Source organism: Triturus cristatus, chromosome 8, assembly GCF_964204655.1.
Source record: "Triturus cristatus chromosome 8, aTriCri1.1, whole genome shotgun sequence".
Lineage (NCBI taxonomy): Eukaryota > Metazoa > Chordata > Amphibia > Caudata > Salamandridae > Triturus > Triturus cristatus.
The window spans coordinates 438026207-438043697 of record NC_140591.1 but is presented as its reverse complement, the minus strand read 5'-3'; the positions used below and the strand labels follow the sequence as shown (position 1 = coordinate 438043697).

The 17491-nt window shown below is 43.4% G+C and overlaps 1 protein-coding gene across 2 annotated transcripts in view; it reads right to left on the bottom strand.

Annotated features, from left to right (window-relative positions):
- LRRC63 (leucine rich repeat containing 63) overlaps positions 1-17491 on the bottom strand; it is a 242022-nt gene that overhangs the window by 36144 nt on the left and 188387 nt on the right. For both annotated transcript variants that reach the window (XM_085621841.1, XM_085621840.1), the window contains one exon: positions 5806-5904. In XM_085621841.1, coding sequence (XP_085477967.1) covers positions 5806-5904 — 99 coding nt within the window. The remainder of the gene's footprint in view (positions 1-5805; positions 5905-17491) is intronic.

The following is a 17491-nucleotide window of genomic DNA, read 5'->3' as shown; positions in this document are numbered from 1 at the left end:
GGGGGCAGGGTTGTCTCCACAGCAAGGCTGTTCCTCCGTGCGTGTTGTCCAAGCACCGGTTCCGTCCCCCAGGCTCAGGAAGGTATCTGGTCCAGGGGGTCAGTCAGGGCCGGACTGGGAACCAAAACCGGCCCTGGCAAAGTGCTCGGCCGGCCCCACCTCCTGGGGGGGGGGGGGGCGGGGGGGGTGCCGCCGAGCTCTTTGCCAGGGCCGGTTTTTGGCTGATTTTGTTACAGGGCCGAATTTGCAGCTATGCTGCAAAAACGGCCCTGTAACAAAAACGGTCCCCAGGGGCCGAAAACCGGTCCCCACCCATGCGACCCACCGGGGGATTGCCCGGTGCCCGCTATGGCCAGTCCGGCCCTGGGGTCAGTGCCGCTCCCCTGTCCAGCCCTGTCGCAGGCCCTCAGCAGTCTCTGCCCATGGGGACGAGGCCGTCATGAGTCCACCAAGGGCCCACTCCACCGTGTCCCTGCCCAGCGACAGGAGGACAGAGCCCCTCAGCAATCGGCCAGATCTGGCCCCGGGTGTGCTCATTGAGGTCCAGGCACACCAGGAGGGCCCACTGATAGGCCAATGGCGCCGGGGTACAGGATTGTTGTTGGGTCTGACACGGAGCTCGTTCACAGAGCGTCCGATGCGGACGCCATCTTGGCCATGCCCACGGAGATGTGTGATTCTATTTAATATTAATTTGACTCAGGGTATATTTTGGTGATGTTTATATGACTACAGCACTTAGAAAGCTGGTGTTCAAAGCTTTTTTTACACCTTACCCTTGGGCACCAAGCGTAGGTACGATCAAGCTTGTAGTAATGGCACAACACTACTTTAAGGACTGGGTTGTCTGAGAACACAGCGCATACAGCCATAAGAAGGTGGTGCACAATTCTGTTATAACTGCATACCCAGGATTACCATATGACTCAATACCACAAGAAATCAGGAATATAGCCGTGGTCTTTCGTCTTTTCAAAAGTCTATTTTCAGGTGTGATAGTCCAATAGGATAAATTAACAGAAAACAAGACTACGAGTCCCACTACCAGAATGCACATTTTTCACAAACGGGAGTCAAGGACGGAAGGGAAGGGGTCCATGCGAAATGTTGTAATATATAAATTGATAACCCTGCGCATTCATAATTTGCTACTGTGGAGAAAGGTCCTCTCTAATTTGTGGGGAACTGAAATATTTAATTTGTCAACAAAATTAAGAATTTTGGTCTTTAGCTAGCATATTTTAAATGTGGTTCTTCAAGCAACACTTGTCACTATGTAATCTCCTGATGACCAGACTACTTGAAGAGCGCCACCTTTGAGACCATGACATTGTTTTCCCCAAATCCATGGTCTTCACCATCAGCACACCGATAACCCCTCACAGCTGCTTGCTGTGTGCACTCCCCATAGACAACACCTTCTTTTACCCCATCCTTTATCTCAGTTAACTCCCTTCCCTGCTGGCAAGCAAGCACCCATCCACTGACTAGTGGCTGAAATCCAGCCATCCTGCTCTAAGGTTACCCCATGACATCCAGGAGCCTCCTAGCCATGCTGTCCCAGAGCTTCGCACTGGTGTATTGATAAAGCACAGTTGGAAGAATTACTTGGTCGATCAAGCAAAATGGACCTGCTTTAGATCCAATTTTAAAGAAAGTGTAAGTGCTTTTTGTAAATAGAAGATTAATCATGTCCGTCTACAGTTGGCATAATGTGCTTTCAAAGCAAAATGTGGACATTGTAAAGGCATCAACAGAATTAGTTATAGAGAGCATTGTCATGACTGATCGGATGCAGCCACTCTTACTTTTATAATTAGTGCAGTCATATAGTGCATTTTGAAGACAACTTATACATTGGGCAAACATGAACATGTTTGAAGGTGTTGCTATTATTAAGGCCAGTCCATGTAATATAGGTCTTAGGTAATATTATTAGGACATTTAAGAGTGCCTTGTTAGAGACTTGTAAGGTCTGACTAGAGACAGCAACAGATGCCTCACATAGCTTACATGACTGCAAAAAGAAAGAAAGTAAATGCACCCGCATAGCCACTGCTTGATGACATGTCATTCACAAATGAAGGCCACTGAAAGGTATATATGTCAGCCATGAGGTATAATATTATTCCTCTTTACTGCCAGATCAGTTGCACAGCAGTTGTGGGAGGCTTCACATTCTTGCTCTGTTCTGGCCGCGCCACCTAAGGTGGTACATTCAGGTGGAGGGTGGCAATCACGCACATCTATGCTGGGTAACCAGCCCTTCACCCCAAGGGTTCCCTAGTTTAAGGGGCCACCTTGTGTGACTCTCACTCCCAACAGTAGTTGCGCATCAACAGGTGCTGTGGTTCAGCTAGTGAGGGGCACTGTCTGCTCCTCGGTGTTACGGGTGCTCAGCGTGTCCAGTCACTGTCCCAGTTGTTCCTACATAGTGTCAGTGTCCTCTCTTTGTATGAGATTGTGGCTGATATGGGTGGGGTCGCACCAGTCCTGTCTGACCTTTGGCGGAAGCTCTTGCAGTAAGCTGTTGGCTGGAGCACACTCAATGGTTCCGGCTGTGACAACAACAGGAATCAATGTTGTATTTTTCCTATTCTGATTTTAGCCCTCATAGTTCCTGTATTCTTGTTGCTGTTATCAACTGAGCAAGGGCAAAACACTCTGCTACTTGGAAGTTTATTAATGAGCTGTCTCCTGTTGGGTCTGGATAGCATTTTTCTGCTACTCCCCTTTCACCTGATTTATTGCAAGCAAATATTTTTGGAGCGGAGGCTCATGCTACTACTGAGCCTAGACTCAGGTAGGCTTATGTTGAAGATGATGATGATGAAGTGATGGAGCCCAGGGGCAGACATGTGCAACAAGCTGCTTTGATGGCAGTTTGCCAGCACATTCTAGTAAACTTTGGGCTCCCTCTTGCTGCACTGGACGAAGAACAGGAGGCTCTATAAGCACACTTCTGTCCCAGTGGTATGAGCGCCTTCCAGTATACAAGGCTGTCTGCAATTCTCTGGACAAAGAATGGAGAAACTTAGAAGTATCGACTGGAAAGGTGTGATGCTGAAGTCTCTTCATCATGAACGTAGGCTTTCTGTTGGCTAGTGGATCACCTCGGTATCCTTTGACTTCGGAGACTACGTCTCTGGCTGACTCCACTAACTGGAAGGTTGACCTTGCCATCAAACATACTTTTTTTTCCTCAGATCCTGTCTTTCAGGCTGGGGCCTAAACAACCTATACTGAAAATTATTTGCTCAAAGAGTACTGAGGGTCATGCAGTGGGGGTGAGGACCCTGTTCCACTGCTAGTATGGATGGAGGAACAAGTTTGTTTCCTTTCAAATAATACCTCTGATGTTAATGGGCAGCCACTGTTGTTTATGGGGCCACTATTTCTGGGAGACAGCCATTTTAAACGTGTACCTGGAAACTCGAGGATGTGGTGGAACCTTTTGCTTTATGTGTCTTTCATGAGAGCCAAACTCTTTGGTACTCATTTGGAAGCTCCTGCTAAGAAGATGGTGGACGACTGAAGACTATTCTTCCATTTTGCCAAGGTTCTCCTATGAGCTGTGCCTTCTCAGGTGACAGATTTGCTAAATGTGATTAACAACAGAAGTAACAGCAGTCTTTTCATGGCATTGCCCTTGTCCAAGGGGCCTTTTACAGGGTCAGATTCCGGACTCAGCATCCTGCTTCCACCTCTACTCTCCATTTCCCCTCCCTCCAAGGCATGACAGTTGGCTGCTTCTTTCCATCCTAGACAATGTGCATATGGGCGCTGGTTTGATTCATGTTCAGCAATGGAGATGGGCGTCTGTGTCCAATCAACACATTCTTCTGGTCCTGAACAGGGTTACTGCTTTGACTAACCCGCATCCAACTCTGGTCCCAGTTGTAGATGTTTGCTACCCTGACGAGATCCAGTTTGTGTCAACTAGGGTGTATCCCAAGGCTCGAAACTATAATTTTGCCTGTTCAATATGTATATAGCCCCACTAGCCTTATCACTACAGCACATGGGGGCCTAATTTTACATGCATGCTGACAAAATGGAGTTCTTGTTCAGACTGACATCTGAAACTTCAAAATACAACAACCCAACTGTCGACATTCAGAAAGTTCCATGTTATGTTTGGACCTGGATGGCTTCAAATGTTCTAAAACTAAAACCACCCAAAACCAAAGTGGTAATCACTAAGAATTGTATCCAGAAATGGGACCCCTCCTTTGGCCAGATGTCATGGGCCTTATGCTTTCTTCAGTGAACTCAGTGAAAAATCTGGAAGTGATATTGGATGCTTGTCTTTTCCTTGATTTATAGATATCTAAGGTCACCAATACTTGTTTTTGACATCTGAAGCTCTTAAATAGGATATTACATTTATTTCACTTGGTTACCATAAGCAAGTGATCATCTTTTTTATCCAGTCACATTTAGTCAATGCGAACGTGTGTTACGTAGCCCCTCCCAAGAAATCGATAAGACGATTACAACTAGTACAAAATGTATCAGCTTGCCTTATTGCGAAGAGGTCCTTCAGAGATCAAGTCACTTTTATTCTCTGCCAGTTGCGCTGGCTACCAACAGCACGAAAAATTCAATTTACAACCTTCCTTATTGTACACAAAGTAGTCCAGGGTAAAGCTTCCCTCTTTCTTTCTGCCAAATTCTAAACATCTCCTCCTCCCGAGTTCTACGTGTAAGAGGCAATAGCCACACTTGGCAAAAGAGCTTTTTGTGTGCAGCAGCCAAAGAATAGAGCGCTTTACCTCTCCAACTTGGTTCACACAAACTCCTTTGACAGAATTTAACAAAAGAACTTAAAACCTAATTTATTCAAATGATAATATGATACATTTTTAAAATTCCTTCATTGCTTCTTATCTTGGATTAACTAATTTAGTACCAAGTATGTTATAGTGTTTTAAAAGTACAGAGAACATGTAACTTAGAATATCATCAGACCTGTGTTAGAGAGCACACCGGAGTAGCGCATATATTCCATCCTGTTATTTGTAAGAGAGCCCAACAGCAACTTCTGTTCTGGACTTAAGGACGCTGAGCATTTGTTTTGTCATCCCTTAACAATTACTTCTTGCAAAGGCATGCAGACTCTGATTTCTCCAGGGACTTCCTGTTGTAATATGACCCAAAGGACGCATATTACTATGTGGTGATGGTCATTATGATGAACTGCCGCTTATACCCGTGAGCAAGGTGAATGCACCGAAACGCGTTGGGGAGGCTGACATTATTGTGCTTTGGATTGCATTAAAAGGACTGTGTTCAGTACATGAGTGCACTCTCCTTTCTTTCTCAGGGCTTCATGAGAAGAAACAGTAAATACAATTCCGGCATAGCCCAAAGCCCTGTGAGTCTGCACCACCTCCAAAACAGCTTTGTATCGCCTGCACTATGGAAGTGACGATTGTGGAATAGTTCTACGTGCTAGCGCAGATTTCTGTGTTTGAGGGCCTTCCCATCCTTTGGTAGGGCTGGTGATGGGATGTCTGGACCTTATCAATATTTGCACAGGAACAATGTTTTATGACCCGTTGCTATATATCCTTGGTGAAGGGGATTCACAACCAAAAAGTGTAGTTTATTAAGTCATCATACATTATGTACTGAACATTGCAGTGCATACTTTAACATTGCACTGATGTTTCCACTAGGAACAACATTATATGTCAAACTATATATTGAAGAGAACCTTAAAAACAATGAAATATACCATAATTAGGGTCCTTTATCTTAAAAGCATAAACTACAGTAATTGAAATGATAGAATTAACTCACCTCTTCAGGAAAATGTCGGAAGTCATTGAATGACAAGTTTAGGTACACTAAAGTGTGAGCTATCAAAGTCAGATCTGGAAGCCTGTCTATAAAATAAGCCTGCAAAGGAAAATTAAAATTATGATTTCAAAATCCAGCATTTTAAGGGGCAACACAGGAATATTTTGTGATATATTTACAAATATACAGAAAATATTTCTTTCTAACTCAGTACGGTCTGTTGCGCAGTGTTTCACAAACTTAAATGAGATCAATGTTGCTACTTTTTACCCATAACACAGTCAAACTAAAATAAAAACATTTGCATTTGTTTAGGTTAAATACATTGGGTATGGTGGATATCCCAAATGTACATCACATCACATTTACATTGTTTTAAAGCACAATGACGCAAAGTTAACCCTGTCCCCTTCTGTGAATGTTCAACTGTCCGCAAACATGTGCCTCTAAGAAGATATCTGGTACACAAACATCCACATTTGGACATCCACGAGGAAATATTATAAAAATAGACCTCCTACTACCACATTATCAGAACCTGCACATTGCTATACAGAACTGAAAGCAGGAAATATTCTGCAGACTTGACTCAAGAAAGGTTCTGACATTTTCCACAGACACATGGCACTTTTAGTGGCAGACTTAAGCTTGGGAGATGTAGACATGGCAAACACTTTTAAGGCAAGCCCATTTATCGGAATTTTTTTTGCGACCAAATGTAATTAGTCCATAATCCATCAGGGAATTAACAAGAGCTTCTGGCACTACAAGTGTGAGTTCTAGTGTAGGTACTCCCGATCCATTACCTAAGTGAGACTTAATGATGTATTCTTCGTGGTAAATGAATTGGCCTAGTGTATCTTGAGAGGAAGTTATTATTGATTTAGAGCACGCAAGACTTAGGGGCCGATTCTGATGTTGGACGGACCTGAGTCCGTCTGACATCGATCTAGAACTGGGACCGACGGACCGCTTGTCAGAGGTCCCAAACCAGCAATTAGGATGCGACTGAACATAGTTCGGTCACAATCCTATTTTTTTAAATGGGAGCATGCAATCCGACCGGGATGCATGCTCTCATAGTAAAGAGCTGAGGTGCAATTCATCCCTGCACCCCGTGGCAGGCCCCTCAAGGGATCAACAGGAGGCACCATATGTGCCCCCTAGGCCACCATCCGGAGGCCTTGCACCCATGGGGGCCCTGCTTGGGGCCCCCAAAGTCAGATTCCCACAGCCTTTCTGTGTCAGAAAGGCCGGCACAGAAAGGCTGTAGGAATCTGCAATCGTAATCCCTCGGGTAGAAAGAGCCGCTATGGATTACCTTTACAGGGATGGTGTGCACCTCTTATACAATTCCTTTATGGAGGATAAAGGCTTGCCCGTCGTAAGCCATTCGGAAATCCTGTTTGGATTAATTTCCGACTGACTCCATCAAAATGGGTCGGTCAGAAATTAATCCACACAGGAGATTAAGACTGAGGTTCGGAGCTGTTTGCTATGACATCGTGTGTGTGTTCATTGCTTTTAACTTGTGAAATAGCATTACATTAATATTGTGTAGTGTTAAAAGGCTTTAGAACTGTACTTCCTCTATTTCTATTCTACTGCACCTGCAACAGGTTTTATTTTTTGCTATTTCCTCTGAGAACCAGTCGTTATAATTTTACATTTCTTCATATTATAGATGGGCGATCATCAACAAAGCACATGACTTTATCATTCTCGAATACAATGAAAACAACTTCAGGTTACATTCTTATAGACATTTGTCTTTCGATTCAGTCTCTATGCTGGGATGTTGTTCCAGTACTGTGAGCACAGATGGAGAAACACTGTTGCCTTTTTTAATTTTTTGCATTTCTATGCCTCTGGCCTGTTGGGGTCCTGGTGGCAAGAATGCTGACACACACCAGAGATCGTAAGTTTATAAGCCATATTTTAGGGGTACTGGTTGGGATGTCTTTGGAAATTTTGTAACTGATTTTGAAAATGGTGCTGGCCAGCAAGGGCAGGGAACGCGAGCCAGTGGAGTTCCACTGGCAGGTCGTGTTGAATAAATGTAGATTTCTGGCCTGGTTTGGGGAGCCAAACTTTGCAAATCACTAGGGTCTTTGTGTATGGTGCAAAGAGTTGTCAACTGGCTTATTTACTCCCTGGGCAAGTACAAGGTGTGCTCTATATGATTGCACTTCCAAAGCATTAGCAAAGATGGTAGCCTAAATGTATGTCCTTATAAGTTTGTGAGTGAGCTTTCTTGTGATTCATGAGCAGATTAGGTCAACTTCAAAGGATTATTGGTTTACAGAAGCAGTGGATTTTTCTGACCGCATAAAGAAGTAAATTCACAATTCCATGTTACTGATAACACCAGCTTGTACGTAGCTCATATGTATCATGTTTGTTCTCAGTTTAGCTAAAGAAAGAATCCTAAACCATCAGCAGAAAAAAACTATTAACTGAGATATACAACTGTGGTGCTTCCACACTAATATGTTTTTGCAAAAATGAATATCTCCTTCAAAACTAAATGAAAAGTGAAATCGGATATTATCAGAATACCTGTGCACATGACTCAGGTCTTGCTCCTGGGATTTGTACAAGAGTACCACTGCTCTAAATGATTCAGTGGAAAAAGTTGTATCTGATATTTCTTACATGCAAGAGACAGGTATCCTAAATGAATTCTTGTAAGCATTATTAATATGGGTTTATAAAAACACAAAATGGTGGCTACTACCGATTTCGGAAGTACAATAATATTTAATTGAGGGTATTTAATTAAGGGCCCTATTTTATTTTATAGTATTTATTAAAAGTAAAAAGACTAAAGGTGGCTTATTTAATTTATTTAAATTTACTTTAATGGTTAGGGAAGTATTAAACTTATGTTCAGTACATACATTTGATTTAAATTAAATACACAGAAAATATAACTTGATTAAGTGCTAGGATTAGTATTAGGGATATGTTATGTTTGATTAATCAATTTAATTTCAATTAAGAACATGATAGGGTTAGCATTGGGGGTTAAGGGCATGCAATTAATTCACTTTAAATAAATAAATATATAGGGTTTTAGTATTATGTTAGGTTAAGGGTAAATATTGACTTAATTGCTTTTAATGTTAATTAAGGGTAGGGCCATGATAAAGTTAAGGATAATAATTCAATATAATTTTATAAATGGGAATTAAGGATTATAGTTAGTGTAAAAGAAAGGTTCTGGATATATATTAAAATATTTTCTAAATTAGTTAAGCGTTATGGTCAATTTTATGATCAGAATAAAATGGACTTACATTTACAAATAATTAATTTAGGGTTAAAGTTAGTGTTAGGGGCAGATAAAGTCTGATTGAAACGTCATTATTTTATAAATCAAGTACGATCTTTAAAAGATTGGAAATAATATTGGGTTTGGTCAAGGATACTAATAAATCTAAGCAATTTAAATACAAATAATCAGAGGCTATTTTTAGGGTCAGAATCAGGACACTTTTTAATTAAAATATATACAATAAAAATACATTGTGTTTGGGCTAGTACAGTTAGGAAAAACTTCATTAGTAACTAAAAGGTGAGGTATGCTCTTCGATGTAATGTCATTGACAAACTGAGTGACTCATCAATTTACTGACTCTGATGTAGTGGCATAAATCCCTAGTGCAGCTACAGCTTGACTCCGGATATATCCGCTCACCTTCTATAAGAAATCTCACCTAATGGACTGCCCCTCTAAATAAATACATTATAAGCACGTTAGTCATTCAGTTATCTCCTCCAATTACAAAACAGGCGAAATGGCACCTCTCTTGAAAAAATCAAAATTACATCTGCCCTCACCATTTAAATCTAAATCCAGTTCCTAACATGCCTTTCACTGGGAAAAATGTTTTAAAAAACACCCAGCAGAGACAAGGCTGCAAAACTAGATCAACTTGAAAAATCTCCTGTGTTGAAACTGGTCTTCTTTCATGAACAATGTAACATAGAGGAAATGCCTTTGTGGGTGTTGGATGTGGTACTTTGCATGGCTAGGGTGACCATATTTTGAGAAGTAAAAACCAGGACAGACCCCTGAATGCTGTACAAAGTATGGATAACTGTAATGTATGCTAACCGGTACTGTGTGTATGATTACTATTGAATTTAATAAATAGATTATAAAAAAAACAGGATCGACCAGAAATAGAAGTAGGACTTTTTTTTAAAACATACTTTTTATTGAGTTTCCGTTTGCAAGAATATATACACGTGCAACAAATACAATCTGTGGTGTGTTGCCACCTAAAGTCATCAAGACATATAGACGCGCCAAGCGTTGCGCGCACGTGGCCATCTGAACAATAAATGAAACTCAAGTTTTTCTATTAAACAAACCATTACATCGCTCAAAAATAAGTAACGCAAAAAGGAACAAGCATTGACATGGCCAATAGGTCTCGCCTTTGGGACCTTATAAGTGTTTAGCCATGCAACAGTTGATGCTGTTGCACCAAGGATATTGTACCGCATAGCTAAATACTTATAAGGTCCCAAAAGCGAGACCTATTGGCTATGCCAATGCTTGTCTGTCTTGCTCCTTGTAGGGATTCAGTAAGCCTTCCCTACCTCAACTCCAGAAAGGGAACGTGGGGAAAGGACATCAGTCCAAAACCCTTAGTATCTGATCGCGAAGGGTCAAATAACTCTCAGTCTCCAAAGGAAAACCCAGGATACCAACACTGGCTGCCCGGAAAGTGTCTTCCATGTGATCAACGCGTGATTCCACATAGACCAATGCACATGTGACTCTGGATCAAAGCTAATCACCTTCTTGGACTGGTTCTTTCATATCTACCATTAAGGAGTCAAGCTCAAAGTCTTCTGGCACCACTTCCTGCAGCCCTGATTCTAACAGATAAGCCATTTATCAACAGGGTTTACAGTGGAAAACGTGGAGAACTTTAATTCAATTGCTGAGGTAGTTTGTTGAAAATTCCCATGGAGCTTTCAGGATTAAGGCTGATCCTCCTGTTGGGACATTAGCCATCGCTCTCCCCGGGAGTTGTCCAACCGTATTCTCCTCCTTCAATCTCCTGGAGGACTTCAAACAGAAAAAAAATCAAAAGCCTCACATTTATTTTCTTAGGTTTATAAGCCTTCAGAAGCATCCCTTTTAGTTGCACCCTTTAGATTTGAATCACTTCAACAATTCTCCTGCAAAGCAGCTCAGTTTTGAAATACTCAAGGCAAGGCACCTTGAGGCAACCACAAGTAGAGCTCCTCGAACAGTGTACCTGCGTATTCCCCACTGGCCTCCTCTCATACCCCTTCCCCATGATACGGTCCTGCGCGTGGAGCCTGCCTTAACTGGTTGTTTCGGTTCTCATGGTTGCAGGCTAAATTCCCACAATGGCACTCAGGTGCCTGAGGTCCTTCTCCTCTAAAGCTGTGTTTATTGAGTTAGGCCTTTCACTTCCACTCATCGGAGACCACACAGCGCCGTACTGAGTCTACTAGCTGCGAGGGAAATCAGGCCTCACTTGATCTTCATGGTATCAAAGTTCCTCCCGATCCTCAAACTCAGTCTTTTGGCAGAGAAAGCAGTTGTGCTCTGCTCATATCTACAATGCTGTCACGTGGGACCCTAGAGCACTGATGGAACACATCAGCTCCTGTGTCTGGCTGGCCCCGTCGACTCTCAACTGCCTTTAGTACCAGGCTTAGCAACACATGGCGCTCACAGGAAAAGACTTAAGGTATATTTTAAGACCTTCCTCATAGATGCACTGTACACATACATGCATAAAATAGTTTATAAAGAATATAATTTTGAAGCTAGTATTTTTCCCTGCAAAGCACCTAGAGACGCTGGGAATCATGATCAAAGCATCTACCCTTTTGGTGAAACCGTGTTAGACATTCTGCATTAAGGAGATTCTCTCCACTCTCACCCTGGTTATCACAAAACTACGGAATTCCTTGATTACTACGGGCACAGCCCTCCATTCCGGAGTGATATTTGGGAAAGGGAACTAAGTAGATAACTGCAGGAATATGCAGAACATTACAACTTTCTACACAACTGATAAACAAGCTGCCAAGCTATGAGAGGAAGGGAAAATGCCTTGCCCAACAAAACAGAACACCTGCTCATTGCACTGGTTGAAGACAATCAGCCCTTAATGATTGCATCATAGCCTGCTAACAGATTGAATACAATCAGCCACAATCTACTTATCAAGAGACTGTAGAAACAGGAGGGGATATCAGGAACATTGGATCCAACCATTCCTTCAAGACCACCGTTAACACATTTTACATCTTGTGTAAGTTGACTTGTGGCATCCCACAAAGTTCTATGCTGTGCCCACTATTGTTCAACAAATACATGTTTCTACTGGTGCAAGTAAATGAGAATAATAGCCTCAAATTCCAGATGAACATTGACAGTGTTCAGAATGGATCAAGGAACAAACAAACCATATCCTTACTCACATCTGCTTTTGAAAGAAGAAAAGGTTTGTCTAAGTAGTGCTGAAACAGAAAAAGGTTTGTCTAAGTAGTGCTGAAACAGAAATATTGCCAAAGGGTGGCATAAACGATGGAACTGTCCCCTTCATTTGACCCCGGACTTTAGAACATGCTAAAGACCCAACACTGAAAGTTAACATTTCAGAGACACAGACATTTCCTTTGAAACACAAATAATAAAAGTGTCAAAAACACTGAAAACTATTGTAGATGAGGAAATTCCTACCCTTCCTGCAACCAACCAAAAGCATAGAAATAACAAAGAACTAACCAGTGCTGTGGTGATCGCATAATTACATTATTGTAACATAATTGCATATCGGACTATCCAAAAAGCTTATTAATATACTTCAATAGATTCAATCAAACTCAAGCAGGTACAACAAGCCTGAAATGTAGAGCGACATCCCACAGCATCTATGACATGGGTATATACCTGCTGTGCACAGCTTACTGTTTACTCATGTTTTGTGCCTAACATTCTGTTCTGTATTTTGGCCAGTAAAAATCACTGCAAGAAGCTTCTCTTTTGTGAATCCTCATTCTAAGATGCCCATCAAACATGAACACCATGCTAGGATGCCTATAAAACTCAAACACCATTCCAAGATGCCTATCACACGCAAGCATTGCTCCAAGACAGCTACCAAACATAAAACCCATTTCAGTATGACAAACCCTTCCTGTAAAGTGACTCCAGTTCTGAGTTGAGACACTTCCTGTTAGATAGTTCCTGATCCAAGACCAGGCCGGTCCTCTTGTATCAGTAGAGGCCTCTGTGTACAAGCGTGTTGCAACTCCTAGGGCTTGAATTCACTCTTGTATTGATTGCTGCAGCTTTTCTAGCTTAAGGGTTGTTCCGGTCCATCAGTTCCTGTTCTACTCCAGTTCCCCAAGCTGTAGCTTTGTCCACGTCCTACCATCTCATAATATTACGCAGCGACCAGGTTTCGGTCCAACAACAGCAGATCATCCCAATTATGTCCCATTGCAGTCTGCCAACACTGGGACACGTGAAGTTTTAAGTGGCTCCAGTGTAACCCATTTTATGAACCTCTATGACACTCTTCCTTTGCATCTTAACCATGGGTCTTAAATAAGATCATGTCACTAACAACTGAAGACCAACTTCTTCTGCTAAGCTTATACCACGCTATTTTAACCTGACATTTCAATTCCACTGCTCCTCATCCCTTTCTATCCAGCATGCTGCAGCCTCCATTGGTAATAAAAGCATCTGACAAACACAAATTAATAAAATTAATTAATCGAGTTAAAAACTGCTTACAGCAGGAGCAACTGGAACTTGTAACCTACAGGTTACACATGGATCAGTGCTTGTTGCAACAACAAGAAAATATAAATCAGTGAGCTACGTTACACCGAGTGCATACCTGCGTCCTGCATGTTAAAAATAATGCTCTGCAGCAGGCTGACAAACCGCTAAAGTCATTTTTGATTATTTAAATTAACGTTAGGGTTTACTCAGATATATCTGCAGCGAGATTATGCACCTAAACTACAATTCTGACTTTATATGCAGTGAATATCTACCCCTAAGCTATTTTAAAATGTGACTTACTCATGCCCAAATAAAGTAAGCTAGAGAGCTTTATTTTTTTTATATGCATTTCTTGGCATACTCGCCTCTAGTTTCTATCAACTGAAAATGTGCACATAGAGACATGATGGTAGGATGCATTGCGAGATGAAAAAGGAAAGTGGATAGGTTGTTTTATGAGAGCCGCAAAGCGGAGATTATGAGTTAGAGATACGTGAGGCAGGTGATGGACAACTATCTCAGAAGAGAGAGGTGGCTACCTATTGGGGTCTGATTTCGAGTCTGTTGGCGAGCCTTGTAAGGGGGTTGTCGTGAGCAGAAAAATATGGGAGTAGGGCGATAACGTCATTCCATGTCATCACGGAAACTGGTTCCAGTCCCGAACTTTTCACTAACAAATCCTTGCTATCAGGTGTGTCAGTTTAATTAGTTTCAAAGAAGCAAAGTAATACAACAACAACCATAATGCATCTGGATGACACACATAAGGCCAGGATTGGGAATGGTGTCTGTTCCTTGAGTCGTGCTTGTGGCGAGCTCTAAGGATGTCTTCATGCTAGGTTAGGGTGTTGAGCTTCGTGTCGTCAAACCTACTAGCACCTAAACTACTACCTCGCGATCCCACAGACGAGCTCCCCATTAACAAACCCGGTTAATGCATAACTCCCCATCATCAGACAGCTGTAAACACCAGCTCGCGTTACCAGAAGACCATCACGCGCTACCACTTTCATACTTCTGCAGTGCCTGGCTTCCTAATAAAATCCCCATGCTCCCTACAGATTAATCATTTTCATGATTTCTGTCCAGCGGTAAAGCCTGGATACTTACACTGGTCCTGATCATCCTCCGGGTCCAGAAGGTTGGGGAAAGGGTTCAAAAGCTTCTCAAGCTGTTCTGACAAGGGCGCTGCCATCTTGAACAAGCACAAGCGTGCGCCTCGCGTGGCAGCGAGGGGAGAGAGGAGGAGGCCTGCGCGATTCCCTTGTGGGAGCGAGCAGCAAGGCGCGATAATTGATAACATATGGCGCCAGCTGCTCACTCCCGCAAAGAAATCACCAAACGTGCACGCGTTGCCGTTGAAGGCAATGGAACACGTGCACGTTTTTGGCAGATAAGCCGAAGCGATTGCTAAAGGTCTTTTGCCTATGCAACGCATGCACACTGCGTAGGCGAGACCTAAAAAACAAACACAGTAACCCCCCTCCCCTCCCTGGTTCGTTGGTCCAGTCTGCGCGTTAGAACTCAGGAGAAAATTGCATTCACTGATTTGACTGTAGACAGATACTAAACCCCACACAGTGGAGCACACAGTTTCAGTCATCCCTAGGTATTGGCAATAGAATATAGCATGATGTTACTTAATTTCAAGCGGGTTGTCTATAGGAGAAAGGGGAACTGCTGGCGACACGGGGTCAGTTGGGGACACTGGCGGGGGGGGGGGGTGAGTGAGTCAAGGGCTTTAAGTGTTTCCAACATTTGGTCCCATTCCATTGAAATGGGAGCCTTGTGGTGGCCTCGGAACTCTTCCTGTCTAAGGATTGCGCTTTCTGCAGTGCCCCACCTGATCATTTCCATCTGCCAGACCAGCGCTGTAGGGGGGTGGGTGGATTTCCACCTCATGGTGATGGCCCGTTTCGCCACAAGCACAGCCAAATCTGAAAATTTGTACTGAACTTTCTGTTTCTTGGGGCATTTATACAGACCTAGTAGACAGCTAACCGCAGCCATCCAATCGGCCGTGCTAGTGACCTCTCGGATTCTATAACCAATTGTTTGCCAATAGGTTTGCAAGCAGGGGCAAGATCATAGCATGTGGAGGAGGTCTGCGTCCGCCTCCTGACACCTAGGGCATGAAAGCTGAGCATCCGGGTAGATACAGTTCAGACGATGCGGGGTCAAATCATGTATTGTATGTATTTAAATTTAGCGTTTCGGGTGACTTTCTTGGGAAATTCCAGTATAGATGTCCAATCTCTGTCCGTGAGCTCCCTCCCCAAACCCAATGCCCATTTAGTCCGGAGTTAGCGACGTCCCTGAGTGTATGCGGATCCCCCTGTAGAGCCATCGGGTAAGATGACGACCAGTGCCCATCAGGTGTGTAGCATATACAAGTTCATGCTTTGGGGGTAGTATCCCATCAGAGGACCAATGGCATTTGACATAATGAATAATGGTAGCGTGAAGGAGAAACAGTGTCGGGGGGACCCCTGAGCGCAGGTGAAATTGTCATGGTCCGTTAGTGTACCCTCTACGAACAGTGCTCCAACAATGGAACCCCCTCCCATTCCCAGGGGGACACAATCTGCTTTGATATTAACCCGTGTGCGTCAGTGATCCCAAGGAAGGGACTATTGGGAGAATACGGAAGGGCTTGTTTTATATATTGATGAGACTTCTTCGAATACGCTAATGCTGTCTTAAGCAAAGGAGTGAGCCGTAGGCGGGATTTTAGCCCACGGTAAAAGTAAGGCATGAAGCGTACCCTGACCAAGAACGCGGCCAGTGTCCCAATTTCTTGGACGTGTCTACCCGCCAGCCAATAGAACAGCCATTGTAATTGGCTGGCCATACAGTATGCCCGAAAGTCTGGCGCCCCCACACCGCCCTCGTCGGGTTGGAGTTGTAGTTTTGCTAGTCCCACTCTCCTGTGTCCGTTTCCCCAGATAAGGTCCAGCAATAGAGAGTCCAACATCTTAAAAATACCAGGCGGTATTACCACCGGTATGTTAGCAAAGAAATAAAGGAGGCGGGGGAGCATCACCATTTTTGAGATGGCTATCCTGCCCATCACAGACAATGGCAAAGAAGTCCAAAAGGAGATCTGCTTCCGGAGGGACCGTATTACCTTCTGTAGGTTACCTTCAATTAAGTCATGGGGAGTTCTATAGATTTGTATACCCAAGTACTTGAAGGTGTCTGGGGCGGTCGTCAGTAGGAGATCTCCAAAGGCTATCGGAACAGGGGCGTCCCGGTGCCGCATAAAGAAAGCGTGAGACTTGGGCGTTAATAGTCAGACTCGATACCCGCCCAAAACTTTTAAATAGAGACGGAATGGGTTCCAGGCTTGCTGTGAGGTCCTTAAAATAAAGGGTAATGTCATTAGCATATGCGGATGCTATATGTGTCGCGTTAAATGCGGGTATCTTGAGAAGTAGGGGTTCCAGCGCCAAGACAAACAATATTGGTGACAGGGGGCAGCCCTGCCGGGTGCCCCTGGCCACAGGGTACGCAGCCGATATATAAGTGCCCGTCCGGACCCGAGCTGTGGGAGAGGAGTACAATAATTCAACCCACTGCAGGTAGCCATGTGGGATACCAAATTTTTTAAGAGAAGACAGCATGTACGTCCAAACAAGAGTGTTGAACGCCTGTCACATATCCAGAGAGATACATTCAGCAGTGTCGAACAGGGCTGCAGCAGTTTCCATCAGGTAATGAAGGCGCCTGATATTGAGAGAGGTGCTGCGGCCCGGTATGATTCCGCACTGGTCAATATGAATAAGTCTTGGGAGGTGGGGGAGCAGACGCTGGGCTAATATTTTGCTGAGTATTTTATACTCAGTAGCTAACATGGAGAGAGGACGATATCTTGATATGTCTCGAGGA